Source organism: Hippoglossus hippoglossus, chromosome 4 (genome assembly GCF_009819705.1).
Source record: "Hippoglossus hippoglossus isolate fHipHip1 chromosome 4, fHipHip1.pri, whole genome shotgun sequence".
Classification (NCBI taxonomy): domain Eukaryota; kingdom Metazoa; phylum Chordata; class Actinopteri; order Pleuronectiformes; family Pleuronectidae; genus Hippoglossus; species Hippoglossus hippoglossus.
The window spans coordinates 11,809,344-11,825,102 of record NC_047154.1 but is presented as its reverse complement, the minus strand read 5'-3'; the positions used below and the strand labels follow the sequence as shown (position 1 = coordinate 11,825,102).

The 15,759-nt window shown below is 42.8% G+C and overlaps 2 protein-coding genes across 3 annotated transcripts; both read right to left on the bottom strand.

Annotated features, from left to right (window-relative positions):
• mknk1 (MAPK interacting serine/threonine kinase 1) lies at positions 1–6,830 on the bottom strand. Its single transcript, XM_034582542.1, has 14 exons — positions 6,673–6,830; positions 5,967–6,028; positions 5,383–5,485; positions 4,682–4,780; positions 4,471–4,568; positions 4,183–4,262; positions 4,032–4,105; positions 3,817–3,921; positions 3,676–3,731; positions 3,488–3,583; positions 2,986–3,180; positions 2,023–2,187; positions 1,874–1,917; positions 1–849 (listed from the first exon to the last, which is right to left on the bottom strand). Exons 2-14 carry the CDS (start codon positions 6,018–6,020, stop codon positions 627–629), a joined length of 1,392 nt encoding a protein of 463 aa, XP_034438433.1. The 5' UTR covers positions 6,021–6,028; positions 6,673–6,830; the 3' UTR covers positions 1–626.
• Positions 6,831–7,766: 936 nt separating this feature from the next.
• On the bottom strand, positions 7,767–15,625 carry mob3c (MOB kinase activator 3C). 2 transcript variants are annotated; one of them, XM_034582546.1, is made up of 4 exons: positions 14,905–15,448; positions 10,593–11,204; positions 9,037–9,239; positions 7,767–8,222 (listed from the first exon to the last, which is right to left on the bottom strand). In XM_034582546.1, the coding sequence occupies exons 2-4, from the start codon at positions 11,008–11,010 to the stop codon at positions 8,193–8,195; spliced, it is 651 nt and encodes a 216-aa protein (XP_034438437.1). In that variant the 5' UTR covers positions 11,011–11,204; positions 14,905–15,448; the 3' UTR covers positions 7,767–8,192. The 2 variants fall into 2 exon arrangements, 1 of the variants encoding a protein (XP_034438437.1); XR_004613596.1 differs by having other exon boundaries at positions 8,182–8,222; positions 10,597–11,204; positions 14,905–15,625.
• Positions 15,626–15,759: the final 134 nt, after the last annotated feature.

The window sequence follows — 15,759 nt, the reverse complement described above, 5'->3', positions numbered from 1 at the left end:
ATACAAGTACTGGCTTAAAAAATAAAATCCCTTTCCTCCAGTGACTGAGAAGCAGTTAGTAGCATTTAAATATCACATTAATTCATTCACAGTGGACAACAAGGCAAATAAAAGCTATTAAATGTATATAATGTTGCATTAGGAGAGCAGCAGCTGCATAACTGTGCTGGACCTATGTAATGGATATGGCAATATATAAAATGCTGGCATTAAGAGCCTATAGTCAGCTGTTCCTGGTTGATCATAAATAAATCTGTGGAGATTATGTGTAAATTTCTAAAACTAAAGATATGTTCAAATAAATATGTCCTTGTTTGAAATCTAGGCAGCTTAAAATGAAACCTGAGCAAATCTCAGGAGGTCCAACTAGGTTTGTAACTCTGAGGTGGTAGCTGAGGATGAACTGTTCCCTTACTGCTCAAACTCTGAGTGCTGATAAGATTACTGGCCAAGAGGAAGAGCTTTAACACCATGAACAGTCACTTCTAATTGCATGTACCTCCTCCTAGAAGTCTCCCAGTGAAACACACACTCACTCACACATGCACACAGGAGGAGAAAGCAGAGGCTGAAATCAGTCTGAGAACATCACAAGGGAAGGGGGGGGGGGGGGTAACACTGGTGCTTCAGGCAGCAAGGTCGTCCGAGGCGGGTTCGAAGTCGCTGGTACGCAGAGCATTGGACTGCGCCCGTCTACGAGCCAGTCTGGAGTTGGAAGGAGGAGAAAGCCTCATGGAGCAAACGATCCCTCCGACGTCCTCCTGCTGCTGCTCGTCGTGCTGGGATAGCTGCCGGTTGAAGGCGATGGCTTCTGCTGCGAACTGGGTCAGGTCTTTGGTGCTGCTGTTCCTGGAAGACAAGAGGAGGCAGAGGAGGATGAGAGAGGAAGCTGACGGTTTGTAACCTGCTCCAGTGTTCACATTGTCTTCTCTCTGCATCTTCTCATTCACTCCCACACTCAGGAGGTTTTCAAACCAACCACACAGGCCTATTGTTTTGTGTCAGCTCACTGGTATTTTCCAGGGAAGCACTTAGGTTATTTCTTTGAGCTCAACAGTTTAGCATTTTGGGTGATTTGCCCAATGTAAGTCCAATGAGAGGAAAGCCACATCAGAGGCTGTGGTGATGCCTATCCAGTGGCCCACTGTCATCTTGATGGCAAACACCAGACATGTTAAATAACCACAGATCAAATGAACGGGTGTTTTGGAACAAACTAAAAAACATTTAGTCTCGTGAGAAATCATAGATCAAATTAAACTCTCACTCTGTTATCTACTGTAATTCCTGCCGGTCCTATCCTCAGGCAACTGCTCTACGCGACATCTATTTTTGAATGTGTCTGGACATATTTTTAATTACAACATGAGTATCATTATGTGCTGTAGAGCAGGTAAGGTTTTATAGTTGGTGCTAATAAAACCAAGAGTGTTATTTTAAAAAGCCAGATTTTTCTTTGGATGATAGCAAGGATCCCATTTATGTGACAATAAGATGATTAAGCAGACGAGCTTTAGTTGATCGTCAGAGTTTCTTTTTTGCTAGTAAAGCAGTCAAACCAAATTAAATACAAAATGAAAAAAGTTAGACTACGTTTTTAACTCTACATTCGTTAGTGTTACTTCACTTCAGGTTATGGATCATTGTAATTACACTAACATTTTAATCGTAATGAAGGAATGATGACCACAGAATACTGAACATGTGCAAATTGAATTCAACATAAAAGACACATCATCTGCTCCTGGTGGTTTATATGAGCTGGGGTTCAGTATCTTGATCAAAAATACTTTAGCACGTGGAATGGGGGAGACAGGGATTGAACCATCAACCTTCTGGTTAGTGGATGATCCTCTCTAACTGTTATTCTTACCTCTGTAAAACATGAGGGGTTGGAAGACCTCTCTCTGGAGCATTCTGTAGAGGAAAAAGAGAGGAATTAAAGTACCTAATCACACCTTAAAATAAACTAGTTATCACAATGGAAGAATTATTGTAGTGCACAGATATAATAATACACACCCCCTGCACCCAAGGGTGCTTTAGGACCTGAGCAGCACTGAGGCGAAGCATGGCGTCCCGAACCAGCAGCTTGGATATGAGATCCTTGGCCCCCGCTGTGATGTGAGACCAGTCCTTGTCTGGAAACTCATACTTGCCCTGCTGGATGCTCTCAAACAGGTTACTCTGAGGACAGACAATCATATGACATGCTGTGAAACTCTTCTGCTCTTCTGTTGTTCAACTAGAGTGAAGCAGAGGCAACATTGTTTGTTGAACCTATTCAGTTGCCCGAATCATAAAACGACTACAAAACTAGAAGACATTCACCATTGAGAAGCTGGAACCAGGAAAGTCTGACTATTTTTGTTTTTGTATTTAAACTTCAATCTTTAATTGTTTAAAAAAAAAAACTAACTTAAACTTTCTTTATCAATAGATGAATTACGTTACAATCATATTTATATTAAGATAAAGATAATTTAAAGCCCCTGCAAGGAGTTTTTTACTGGTTATGAAACGGTCCTATTTTTAATATTGCTGCCTCTTTATGACCATGTATTTAATACTCAATGGTTATGGTTATCAGTTTCAATAATGTTAGAAGATTGTCTTTACTGACAAATGGGTATCTTTATTTTGTATATGAATATATTGAGTATTTTCATCTTTTAGGTTTTTACAACAGGTGACAGTAGGAACACTACCGCATTTGTCCACAGAGGTGCCAAAATCAACGAAAATGAAAAGTTCCTTGTAGGAGCTTTAATACCAAAGAGCTGGATCTTAGACACCACAGTAACTAAGAATAATTTCAGTTAAAAGAGGAGGCAACCGTAATGAAGTTTTCACAAACTGCTGTAGCTTTAATAGTATCTTTGCTTCAGTGGTGACCGGGAAGTATTCCCTACTTTTGTTCTGTAAAGCCTGTGAGAAGTGAACACAGACAATGAGCGAGCACTGAGACCCATTAGACAACCGTACCTGGCAGGTTCTGCAGGTTTCACCCCGGTCCCAACCACAGTCGGTGCCGCAGTGGCCTGTGAAGGGGGGGCTGCCGCTCAGCAGGATGTAGAGGATGACCCCGAGGCTCCAGAGGTCACAGCGCTTGTCGTAGAAGGAGGCTTCATCAGTAAAGACCTCCACTACTTCTGGAGCCATGTACTCAGCTGAGCCACACTAAGAGAGGACAAAATAAACACAGGAGGAGTCAAGTCATTTGTTAGAACATAGGATAAGATCAGCTGTTTACCGAACTTGAGGATACGCTGAGGCTAAAAGGTAAATCGGACTGGCTACTGGCTTGTATGGCAGTACTATGAAAGCCATGAAGCCCGCTCAGTAGATCAGAAATCATTACCTCGGTGCCCTTTTAAGCTGAACACCTACTGTCACACGCAGCAGAGTCAAAAGATGTCCCATATTAGAACTGTAAACTTTAGATCGATTCTGTTTGTGTGCTACAAATTCAAAACCAGACTGTTACCGGTGTGGTGAGCTCTGGAGTCGTAATGGGTGTACAGGCACTGCTGAGCTTCACTCCGCTTCCCAAGTCAAAATCACAGATCTTCACTGGCGACACCTGAGTAGTAAGATCGAGGAAAAACATTATTATGCTATTAGAGGTACTTGTTGTCCTTCTGAAAAGGTTCTTGTCTCTTAATGGCCACTTACCTGATCAGTGTATTCACAAAGGATGTTCTCCAGCTTAAGGTCTCTGTGGGCAATGCCTGTAGATAAGCACATTGTCACCATGAAGATCAACGGGTTTTCGGTTTGGAATTTGCTCGGAAAGCTGGTGGGCTATTGACCCACCTTTAGTGTGTAAGAAGTCAAGTGCTTGGGCAATATCCCTGACGACCTTACTGGCCTCCAGCTCATCGAAGTGCTTTCGATTCTGGATGTGGGTGAGGATGGAGCCTGAGGGAAGAGAAGAGAATCACTTGTAGCAGTCAGGGCATGTTATTATGAGTCATCTGGAACCGCTACAGGCACTGTACATGTGTGGTTAGTGAGTCGTTTACACTCACCTCCACGGAGCTTTTCAAACACCAAATAGAAGCATGAGCTATCTTCAAAGAACTGGATCAGTTCCAAAATATTCCTGTATCAAGACATTTCCAGCTGATTAGAGTCTGATTCATTCTGTGCTGTTTTTCCATTTAAATGAAACGCACTCACTTGTTCCCCTGACACTGGTAGAGTGTCTCCACTTCTCGAAAGACGCGGCTGCGGCTGTGACCGGCACTTTTCTCTATCATCTATGCCAAAAAGAACAGATAGAGCACGATTAGTTGTCTGAATAACATTTATATTTTCAAACTGTCTTTTTTATCATTATTTCATATTCATTATATATTTTTTTATGTTTTAACTTTTTAAGAAGATGTGGCTGTAAATGAGTGTACATCCTCGGCCAATCTACACAGTTAAGTTGAAATGACTACACAGACAAATTTCCTTGCTTACCTTCACAGCAAACTCCTGTCCGTTCTGTAGACTTATGCATCCTTGAACTTTAGCATATGCCCCCTGACCAAGAACCTCATCTGTCAGCTTGTACAGGTCTGAAAAAAAAGGAAGCAAATTCAAATCCACAGCAGGTATTCACCAAGTAGTGGAAATGGTAACATTTTCTGTATTTTCATTAAAGGTCTCACAATAACATGAGTTTTCTTACCATCAAAAGTGCCAGTGAAGCTGTCTGTTGCCCTAGTTCTTTTCTTCTTCTTTCTTTTAGCTGCGTCTGGGATATTCACTGGCTGGCTTTTCTCAAAATCTGCCACAAAACAGAAAAAACACAATGGACTGCATTTATCAAGTGCTTTTCTGGTCTTAACAAGCACTCAAAGCACTTGTGAAACATCCGCTCATTCAGATACACAATTCATACAGTATCTATCACTTATACATCCCAATAATACTTTGGCAGCACAGGCATCAGGAGCAATTGGGGGTTTAGCATCTCGCCTAGTGACATTTTGACATGTGGACTTGGAAGAACCAGAGGATCAAACCACCAACCATCCCATTAGTGACCATCATGCTCTACCTTCTCAGGGTTTCTGTTTAAACAAGTTCAATTTAAGACCTATGTCAAGTATGACAGATATTAAGGAATATCCAGAGTCCCATATCCTTTACACCTGCCCACAATTGAAGATAAGGTGAAGTAGCCAAGTAGAGAATAACCCTGGAAATAACATACTATCTATCACACTACAGATAGAGGCAGTAGGTATGTATAGTCCTTCCCACAGCCATCTGTCCAGGGTGTTTGTATCAGTTCCACGTTGGTCTTGTTTTCACTGTTTTTTAATAACATTTAATTTAGATTTCCCACAGTGATACACTAAACAAAACAAGAGAAAGCTGTTGTACCTGATGGGCCCTGGGAAAGGTGCCGTCTGTCCTCTGTGGGGATCTCATTCTCCTCAGTTGCCCCACAGCTCTGCCCTACGTGACCCATAGACAGGGAGTTACCCTGTAACAGGAGGGAGAGAGGGAGGGAAAGTGTTAGAGTGGTCAGAAAGATCAGGTGGTTGTACTCTAGGGAAAGGAGGCCTTAACTTTGTCACTTTATAGAAATGTAAACCTGAAATTTCTTATCCTTCATCACGACGTCATACAACTGAAAAATCCTTCAGCAACAATGAACCACTATAGCAACATAGTCATTTAACTACTGTTGCAACCTCATTGGCTAACTTCCCCTTTGGCAGTCTGCCAAAACAGTGGCCCAACATGAATACGGGAAACCCCAGGAGAGGCCTTATCTCACCCTGGATATTACCAGAAACAGTCACACAGCCGCTCACAGCACATGACTCATGGAGACTGATGAAACTTCTGCTTCAGTGTGGATAACCTTGTGTGTGTGTGTGTGTGTGTGTACCACTTTCTGGCTCGAACACAATATGTTTCAGGAAGTTAGAGGAGTGTGAAATGTCCAGTAATAACTGTACCTGGAGAGGCTTCTGGAAGGCTTGCAGCTCCGCCATCACACTCAACCTCACCATATCTGCAACTGTGCCACACAAATATGCAGTTAGTCTGGAAATTACTGGATCAGCACAGACATAGATAAACGTAAATACACGTAATTACAAGTCAGACTTCCAGTTAAAGAATGTGAGCTATGAACAAATCACAGAGCAATCAATCTCCCGAGGTTCCCTCCTTCTTTCACTGTGACACACTTTATTTCGCGATGGTTGCAGTTTTGGATCGACTGATAGTCTAAACTGTCGGTTAGTTAGCTTCAGCCTCCTGTCCAGGGGGTAACAGAAAGTACTGGGCTACTATTAAACACTTAACATGTTACTGACGCTGGATATATTTAGCTCACTGTTGACGTAGTTTACTAACGTACTTGAATAAAACAGAGCAAAACAACCACTAACAATATCCACATCGATACTTAACATTAGCAACGTTGTGGCACAAATGTAGGCACCGTCAAGAAGAGAGACATGAAATGTTAACCAGGTCAATATGATAGAAAAGACAGAGTTAGCCTTCTGATCCGACACAATGCTGCTGGCGTTAGCCGCAACTAGCTAGCTAAAAGAAAACCTTAGATAGCTTAACACCTTTATTGCTAGTTTGTGCTGAGACACCGGTTATCGAGCGTTAAAAAGAAACTGTAGGTGCAATGAAAGCCTTCCTCACCTGCTTCAAACCAGCCAGCTTCCCTCTGTCAGAGCCTCGGGCAGCTGATGTAAGCATCCATAGCTGAGATCCATCACACAGACAGCCGGTGACGCGCGGGGCGGGAAAACACAATAGCAGACGTTTGACCCCTCCCATTTCCGCATGCCCGCGTCTCCCATTGGTCGAGAACTAAGCTACCACTAGCACGTCGCTTGGCTTTGTTCCCCGCCACACCCCCCACGCTACGTAGAGGGAACTGACATCGTGTATTATCATCTCTATTTATACACAGAAGGTGTGTGTGTACGTGTTCATAGTGACGTAGTGTGTGTGTGTGTGTGTATCCATAGTGCCATAGTGAGTGTGTGTCCATAGTGCCATAGTGTGTGTGAGTGTGTGTTTGTCCATAGTACCATAGGTTGTGTGTCTGTGTGTATGTGCGCTACAGTGTGTGTGTCCATAGTGTGCGTGTATATGTGTGTATGTGTGTATGTGTGTCTATGTGTTCATAGTGCCGTGGTGTGTGTATGTGTGTGTCCATAGTGCCATAGTATGTGTGTGTTTATGCGTCTATGTGTGTGTGTGTGTGTCCATAGTACCATAGGTTGTGTGTACGTGTGTCTACGGTGTGTGTGTGTATACTGTATGTGTGTATGTGTCTATGGTGTGTGTGTGTGTGTGTTTGTCCATAGTACCATAGGTTGTGTGTCTGTGTGTATGTGTGCTACAGTGTGTGTGTCCATAGTGTGCATGTATATGTGTGTATGTGTGTCTATGTGTTCATAGTGCCGTGGTGTGTGTATGTGTGTGTCCATAGTGCCATAGTGTGTGTGTGTGTCCATAGTACCATAGGTTGTGTGTACGTGTGTCTACGGTGTGTGTGTGTATACTGTATGTGTGTATGTGTGTCTATGGTGTGTGTGTGTGTACGTGTTCATAGTGCCATAGTGTGTGTACATGTGTGCCTGTGTGTGTCCATAGTGCCATAGTGTGTGTGTATATGTTTGTATGTGTGTCTATGGTGTGTGTGTGTGTGTATATATAGTGTCTCCTTTAAACATAATCATCCCAGTGTTTTGATGCTTGTGTGGTGCAGTGTCTTAAAAATAGCAAACACAACATCATTGCTCATTTTCAGGCTGTATTTTTTATGTCAAGTTCAAACTAGAAAAAAACAGTAAAAAAAAAGTAAAATACAAAATTTGATTGGTCGAAAAATAATCAACAATGCATATATCTAAACATATAAAAAGGTCGGACACAAACATACATGCAGTAAAGAAAAGGGATAAGGACATGCAGTATTATAAAGCAATACAAAGTCCACAAAGATGGCATCACTGCACTGTAAAGTAAACACACGTGTGAAAGTACAGCGTCACCATCTGAAGAAACGTGTTACACTTAGAAAAACACTCATGCAAATATATGTAAAAAAAACAAAAAGTTCTTTGTTTTGAGTGTTTTTGAAGCTGGTGTTTTTTCACGGGGCTCAGATAACGTCGGAAATGTAAACTCCTTTGTCCATGTGGTTCTGTTCAATTGCATATCTTATCCGTCATCTCTTTCTGTAGGGAAAGAAAACAAAGGACACGTTAAACACATCAAGCTCATATCATGTTGTACGAGGGGATGATTGTTTTATTGTCAAATACAATGAAGAAATACATTTTTAACATATTGTTCCTATAGGACCGATACAACAATCGACTTGGCTACTTAAGGTAGGACAATAAAACCGTGTCTGTTTATATGATTTATTTTTCCTGCAGTGTATTGACATAAATGTCTCATCCCTGTTTCGTGTTGGGAGGGGAATTACACGGGCCGAGCAATATAATGATGATAACTGTGGCCTTTTATTAACGTGTGGAGAACCATTCTCCATCAGCTCATATGTGATGCAGCTCCCTTTATTGGAAAAATACTATGCAAACTCTTGTCTCATGATGACGGCACAAAGTCAGCAATTTCTCTTATGTGGGCTGTTGCTGCAAACCGAACCAATTTCTATAAAGAAGTTAATGAGTTTCTTTCATGATGAAAAACTGAGGGGGGAGTAGATGATGATTTCATTCCTAGTACGAGACGGTAAATTATGTGTGTGTATTGTTGAACACGTGTTGTTGTGTTAAATGCCTAGAGAGAGATTGTGTAGCATGTATAAGCTTCAGTACAAATTTTCTGCACTGCGCTGACAAAGATGAAACTCAGCCTCATTGCAGCATGGTGCATGGCCAGGTTATAGACCTGACCCGCTGACATTTTCTTTCCAGACAGAGTCATGAGAGTGACACTGACAACTGATCCGTTAGAAACCATCTAACTGATCCTCTCCCTCACTTCGCCCTGACACATATCGAGGTCGCGCTATCGTCTCACCAGGGGCTCCAGCTCAGAGTGATCGATGAGGTTGAACTCTGTGATGAAGTAGTAGTAGTGCTTGTAGCAGGTGTTGATGTGGGCCTCTGCGCCCATGCTGCAGACGCTGTCGAAGTGATGGATGTAAACGTGCACGAAGACTCTGAAGAGGCGGCTCAGGATCTTCTTGCACACCTGCTGGAAGTTTTTGGGGAAGGGCACACCTGAAGCGGAGAAGAAAAAGAAGTGTCACAGAAATTATGAGACTTCCACCTGAAAAATAGTTTGATTTGATAATATAATACATCATTTCTATATTTCTATATTTCTCCACAGCGTCATTCCCTTAAAAATCGGATGTTCATGGATAAGTGAGAGGAGAGCACTAAAATCATATTCCATTGCACCTGTAGTCCAAAAAGTGTCAAAAGACAGTTTCAGATGCCAATAAGCCTCAGTCGGACAAAATGTTTGAAATATTTCCAAGTAAATGTGCATTAGAGCACTGGTTCTAAACCAGGAGCCTGGTTACTAAGGATAATGTCTACAGATTGTGGAGCAGCCCAGTGTAGTTGACAAAACAGGAGCTATGGAAATTATGCAAATAGTATTACCAATTTGTTTTGAACCTGATATCACAACAACCAATAACACGAAGGGTCGATCCAGTTAAGGAAGATCAACTCAATATCTAAATTGTTTTTAAAATGTCGCAATGTTAAAGATAGTGAAAAGCTGTGGACCAAAGTTTGATGAGCTCTTCCCTGACCCTTACAGCATCGTTCCACCAAGTGTACATTTGTTTTTGTGTAATCTTGCTTATAATCAAACAAATGGACAGGGGTGAAAACATAACCTCCTTGGTGGAGGTAACAACAACAACATTAAGTCAGGATCGCAATGTGTTGGTGAGTTGGGAAGCTGCCCCTTTCAGAGGTGTAAAAATATCAAACACTAGCTATCCCACCTATGGTAGGCGGGGGAGAAATGAGGGAGATCTGGGATAAAAAAAGGTTTGTGTACCACTTAACTGCAGCACATTGATGCATACACTGTACTAAGTGCTATCATCCAGCTCAAGGTCACAGGGAATTGTGCACATACTGGGTAAACAGAAGTGAAACACCATGGACCAATTTCCCAATCTATCACAGACTAACAAATAGACTAAACACATTCACATCTGTGGGAACAAGTTTATTTTAATGTCTTATACGTCTAAATCCACAGAGAAAAGCTTATGACTGTGCCCCACCCCCCCCACCCCCCACCCCCCCCCCCCCCCCCCCCCCCCCCGAGCTCATATACCTCCATTACGACCAAGAAATGTTGATGGTCACATTAGGTGCTAAGATAAAATAAGACCAGGATCAGCCGTTCACTCTCCTCTAAATGCCAGCCTGATTGTTTAATTAACCTCTGCTTGAACTTTATCGTCCCATTTGCGATGTTGATGACGGAGAACACACTTCAGCTCTGATGCTGCACAACGTTAGTGTTGGCGGCGCTCATTCATGCATTAGGTGACACGTTCAATAACGACCCGTGGCCTTCATTTGTCGCCCCCTCACACACACCTACTCTGGTGGGGAAGATGTCCTCATTGTTGATGAGGGACTCGATCCAGTCCATCAGCAGGTTCATGTACTTGAGAGCGGGCAGCTTGGTGGGCTTCTTGTAGTCGTCCCCGTCCTGCCACCTGTACTCGTACCTCAGCCCCCCAGACATGATGGGACACGTGCGCTCGGTGCAGTACTCGCTCATCGTGCCGTAGATCAGGTTGATCCTGTTGAAGAAATCCACCACGTGGACAGCGATCCAATCATTGATGTTCTCTCCCTCTGGCAGCTGAACCACCTTCCTCAGGTCCAGGCCGGACTTGAGCGAGGCCTGGGCCTTCTTGTACAGCTCAAATCGCTGGGTGCCGGGCTCGAACCGCTTCCTTGGCCTGAATGTTTTGTCTTTGCTGAACACTTGTCCAAGACACAACGCCATTGACTTTGACGTTTCCCCCGAGATAAGGGGAGAATGAGCGCTCCAGAATGATGACTAGTTTTGAGTTTGGTAGAGGGTGACCTTCCTGAGCGAGGGAACCAGGCCGGTGGCAGCTCTGAAATCAGGTCACGCAGGGTCAGCGTCTGTCATGCAAAGATTGCACAGGCGCTTGTTTTCAGATGGCGAGGCCGTCCCTGTGAAACAGAAAAACAGGAGAAGTCGGCTTAGGCAAGAATGACAAAGAAAAACAGTATTTGAACATGAGCAGATAGAGCCACAGAACTACACATGTCCCTGACAATTGTCAACAAAGACGTTTTGTAAAAAAAAGTGGGCATAACATTAAAGTTTACGTCTGACATGTCAAAAACTAGGTAATTAAAAAGACTCATGTTCAACTATCTATAAATGATTTTGTATGTTATCTCTATCTCGGAGAAAAATGGATGTGCCATGAGGGAGAAGGCGTCTTATACTGTGCTGGAGAGGCTGTGAGGAAACCTTCCTTGTAAACTGTTATATGTTGTCGAGTGTTTGAACAATACTATATTTTTCTGTTTGTGAGTTGATTGATCTATCTTTTCATTTATTCAATTCTATTTTATTTTATTAAATTTATTTTAATTAGATTTAATTTAATCCATACCCAGCTGACATTGCCTGAGAGGCGGGGTACACCCTGGGCAGGTTCAACAGCGTATCACAGGGCAAACAGAGAGACAAACAACCATTCACATTCAGTTTCACACCTATCATAAATTTAAAGTCTCCAATTAACCTAAACCCAATCTGTATTTCTTTGGACTGTGGGAGGAAGCAGGAGTGCCCAGAGAAAACCCAGAGAAAACCCATGCAGACACAGGGAGAGCATGCAAACTCCACATAGAAGGACAAGGATTCTAGCTAACAGTGCTACCCACAGCCCCACACTCTTTTATTTTATTTTATTATAACTTGCTTTATTTTTTGTCTATAATATTTGACAAGGGTTTCTGCACAATCCATTTTTGCACTATTCCGATTTGCACTACTCTTATCCTATCCACCGTGTGCCTTATGACTGCATACTATGTCGTACTTTGTACTTTGTCTTGAGTAATTAATATGTTGCATACTTATATGTTCTGTCTACTTATGTAGATGAGAGATGTGGGGATGAGAGAGAAATGGCATTTCAATCCCGTCTATGTCTTGTACATATGGCAGAATTGACAACAAAGTTGACTGTGACTTTGTTGTAAATATTTGAAGTAATGTCATGTTCCTTTTTTGAAATATTTTGATGTTATAATAATGTAAATGCTATCCAAAGTGCACACTGCGAAGGAAACAGTAGGACAAACCAGTGAGTCCATCACAAATGCACCATTATTGCATCATCTGCTCTTCGTGACCAAGATTACCATTAGTCCCCAGTGATATAAATAGAAGCTGTTTCAGTTTGTTTTGGAAAAATAGTTTTCAAAAAAGTTTTCAAAAAATCAGGCCACTAGAGTCAAGTATAATTGTGGGAATGAATAACAGGCTGCAGCTCAGTGAGGATGAAAAAAGACTTTCAATGCAACGTGAGAGAAAAGGTCCTCGGCCCAGTTGTTATTGCTCAGGGAGAGCAGAGCACTATCACTCCCATTCACAACAGTGGTGTGTAAATGTTGATGCTATAAGAAACACTGCAGCCTGGTGTAAAAACACTGAACCTGACAACTGATGGGAAACAGAGAGTCAGCCCCTCCCCTGGGAAATGCCTCTCGGGATATGACAGGGGTTCAAAGGTTCAAGGTATCTTTATTATCCCAGAGGGGCAATTAGTCGTAGGGCCAACAGTAACCACACACGGCTAAAACCCATAATCACAATGAGGCATTTAAAAGGCCGGTGGCCGCAGGAGTAAATAACTTTTTTTATCCACTACTTCTGTATCTTTGCAGACTGTAGCTGAGGCAACAAACGCTCACTCTATAGTGGCTGGCTGAATTCATGGAGGGCTGTTCGGGCCTTCTTGACCTTGTACAGGTGATGAAGGCTATCTATCCATATAGATACCACTTATCCTTTGAAGGTCATGGGGGGAGCTGGAGCCGATTCCAGCTGGACATGTCGCGGGTGTATCACAGGGACAACATACAAAGACAAACTAGCGTGAACACTCACATTCATACAGTCAATTTAATTACTCCCAATTAACCTGACTCCCAATCTTCATCTTTGCTCACGGAGAAATGATACAAACGCAACACAGTAAGAACCGGCCGTAACTGGATTCATACCGATAACCTTCTTGCTGTGAGAAGACAGCGCTAACCAGGGTCGTGCTGCACACATCTACAATAACCTCCACCCTTTGAGGGGAAGAGAAAGTAACAACAGATGAAACACTACTCGTAAATTATTGACTGATGATTGTATTTTTTTCTGGTACCTATTAACCATCTGGAAGGTAATACACACTGATTGAGGGTGGGACCTCTCTGAATGATGATGCTCTCCAGTGCCTTAATTGCTATGATAAAACGTGAACTGTAGCATTTGAATATTAACCGAGAGGGCTATTTTTGAATGAAGAATGTGAACCTGATGGGAAAAAAATAACTTCAAAACTTTATTGAAGGACTGATGGATTTTTTTGGAAAGTTAGGCCCCTGTAATTGAATATCTTAAACTACCACGATGATACAGAGCTGTACTGAGTTAATCCAAGATAAACTATGCGACACCTTCAGGAAAAGATTGTCACAACATAAAATAATTTGGGGGTATTTTCAGTTTCATTTTATTCTATCTGAGCTTTTAGTTTGGTCATGACTTATTTTCTTATGCCGAAATGTGTACGGTTCTTCTGCGTCTCTCATTGTACTTTTTTTCATTGGCCGCTGTAAATATGAAACGCACAAATATTAATAACAACTTGGTTTAAAAAAAAAGAAAAATAGGGTGAAAAGTTAATACGAAATACACACTATATTCTAAAGGATTGTAAGGGGTTAATTTCAATGTGTTACACTGGCGACGCTCCGTGGAATTGTGTGTTGGTATCCAGTGCCCTGGAGGATTAAAACATGTCGCCTCTGTGGGTTCATTTGACACTGAAGTCACATTCAAGTGACTGCGGTTGCAACACGACACTATACATCCGCATTTATGTCCCGAGTCCGTTTTGCAGCACGAGTCTTAACATTTCCTGTGGTCACTTCTCAATTTAAAAGAAGTTTCGGTCTCTGAATTATCATCTGCTCTCACATAACAGAAAATAAACACTGATACTGGCTGTTTGCTGTGAACTTGACTGAGAAAAGTCACAAGCCACAGAGGCCTCACGTGTTTGTTAGGCTCCTTTTCTGTTTCACCCTTTGAGGGAACGGTGAGGATTTAAAAGAGCACATAGTGTTGGATATATGAGAAGGGGTACTTTAACTTTCCACTAGCCTCCACAGTCCGTCTGATCTCAGCTTAAAACTCACCACTGGGGGAGCGTGAATACGTGGTCATGAGATAGCTGTTAAAATGTGTCCATAACAAAAGGGCTTGTGTGGAGGGGCTTAAAGTCACAGTGTTTCGTTCTCCCCCAGACAAATCTCAAACTTGGATGATGAAGGCGTGAACGTTGGCACAAAAGGTGACATCATGTGAGAGAGAATGACTTCAGTTTTCATCTCTGCTTGCCTGAACAGCCTCCTGCATGTCTGAAGCATGTCTTATCATGTGGGTGTTGGCAGCCCTGCATGCATACTCTCAAGTGTTTTCATGGACTTTGCTTCTGACACAAGTCGAACACCAGGCATTACATTAAAAGGAAAAAAGAGAGCAGGAGCTTCTACGTGTGAAACAATAGAGGAGACGGAGGGAGATAAAAAAAAAAGAGAGACTACTGAATGGAAAAACCTGTCTGTACTGTACCTGGCTGAAATCCTGGAGAGTCTGGAGTCAGGCTGGAAAGTCATGGGAACTTCAGGAATGTTTTTTGACGTTGGATCCTTTAAAATTCCCTCTGGAGGTCAGCTCCAGCCGCTCTGTCCCCCCCCCCCCTCCCCTCCTCTAGAGCCCCTCTGGGTCTTCTCCCTCCTCTGGAACTTCTCCCTCCCCACCGGCCACGACAGACCGAGAGGCTCCAACTTCCCTCGGCTGCAGAGACGGAGTCACAGTGAAGGGAGAAAAAGTTGTTTGGCTTCTCTTCCTGTTGGTGATGTCACATCCTGACTTTGTCTACTTTGCCCCGCTGCTGCTGCTGCTGCTGTCTATGTGTGTGTGGGTGGGTGTGTGTATGGAGGACCTATAAATTGAAAGAGAAGAAGGGCTGGTAAAGGTCTCTTCAAACCCCCACTCGGGCCTCCCTCTGTTCCATTTTTTCCCCCTTCTTCTTCCCCTCATCCTGTAAGCAGAGGAGCCAGCCCACTTGTCCCATCAAAGCCCGGCCCTCTGGTAAAAGGTCCTGAGAAAACAACCCCTCCTCTTAAGCCACATATAGGACACAAGCAGCAGAATGATCCCACAGACATTTCTGGATGTTTGGCAGGACACGCCGCTCCTTGTATTTGTGAAGTCTCAGTAACATATCATTTAAATTCTTGGTCTTTTAAAGACATTGTAGTTGAACTCTGACTTTATAGCCTTAAATAGAAAATTTGCTCTTTTTTTTTTTAAAAAACAGACAAGAATCTGCGTTCCACAAGCGAGGCGTGTTCGACTGAGCCGGTCCATTTTCCCTGTGCCCTGGAGGGCCGAGGGTTCCTCTGATAGCTGCTCCCTTTGTCT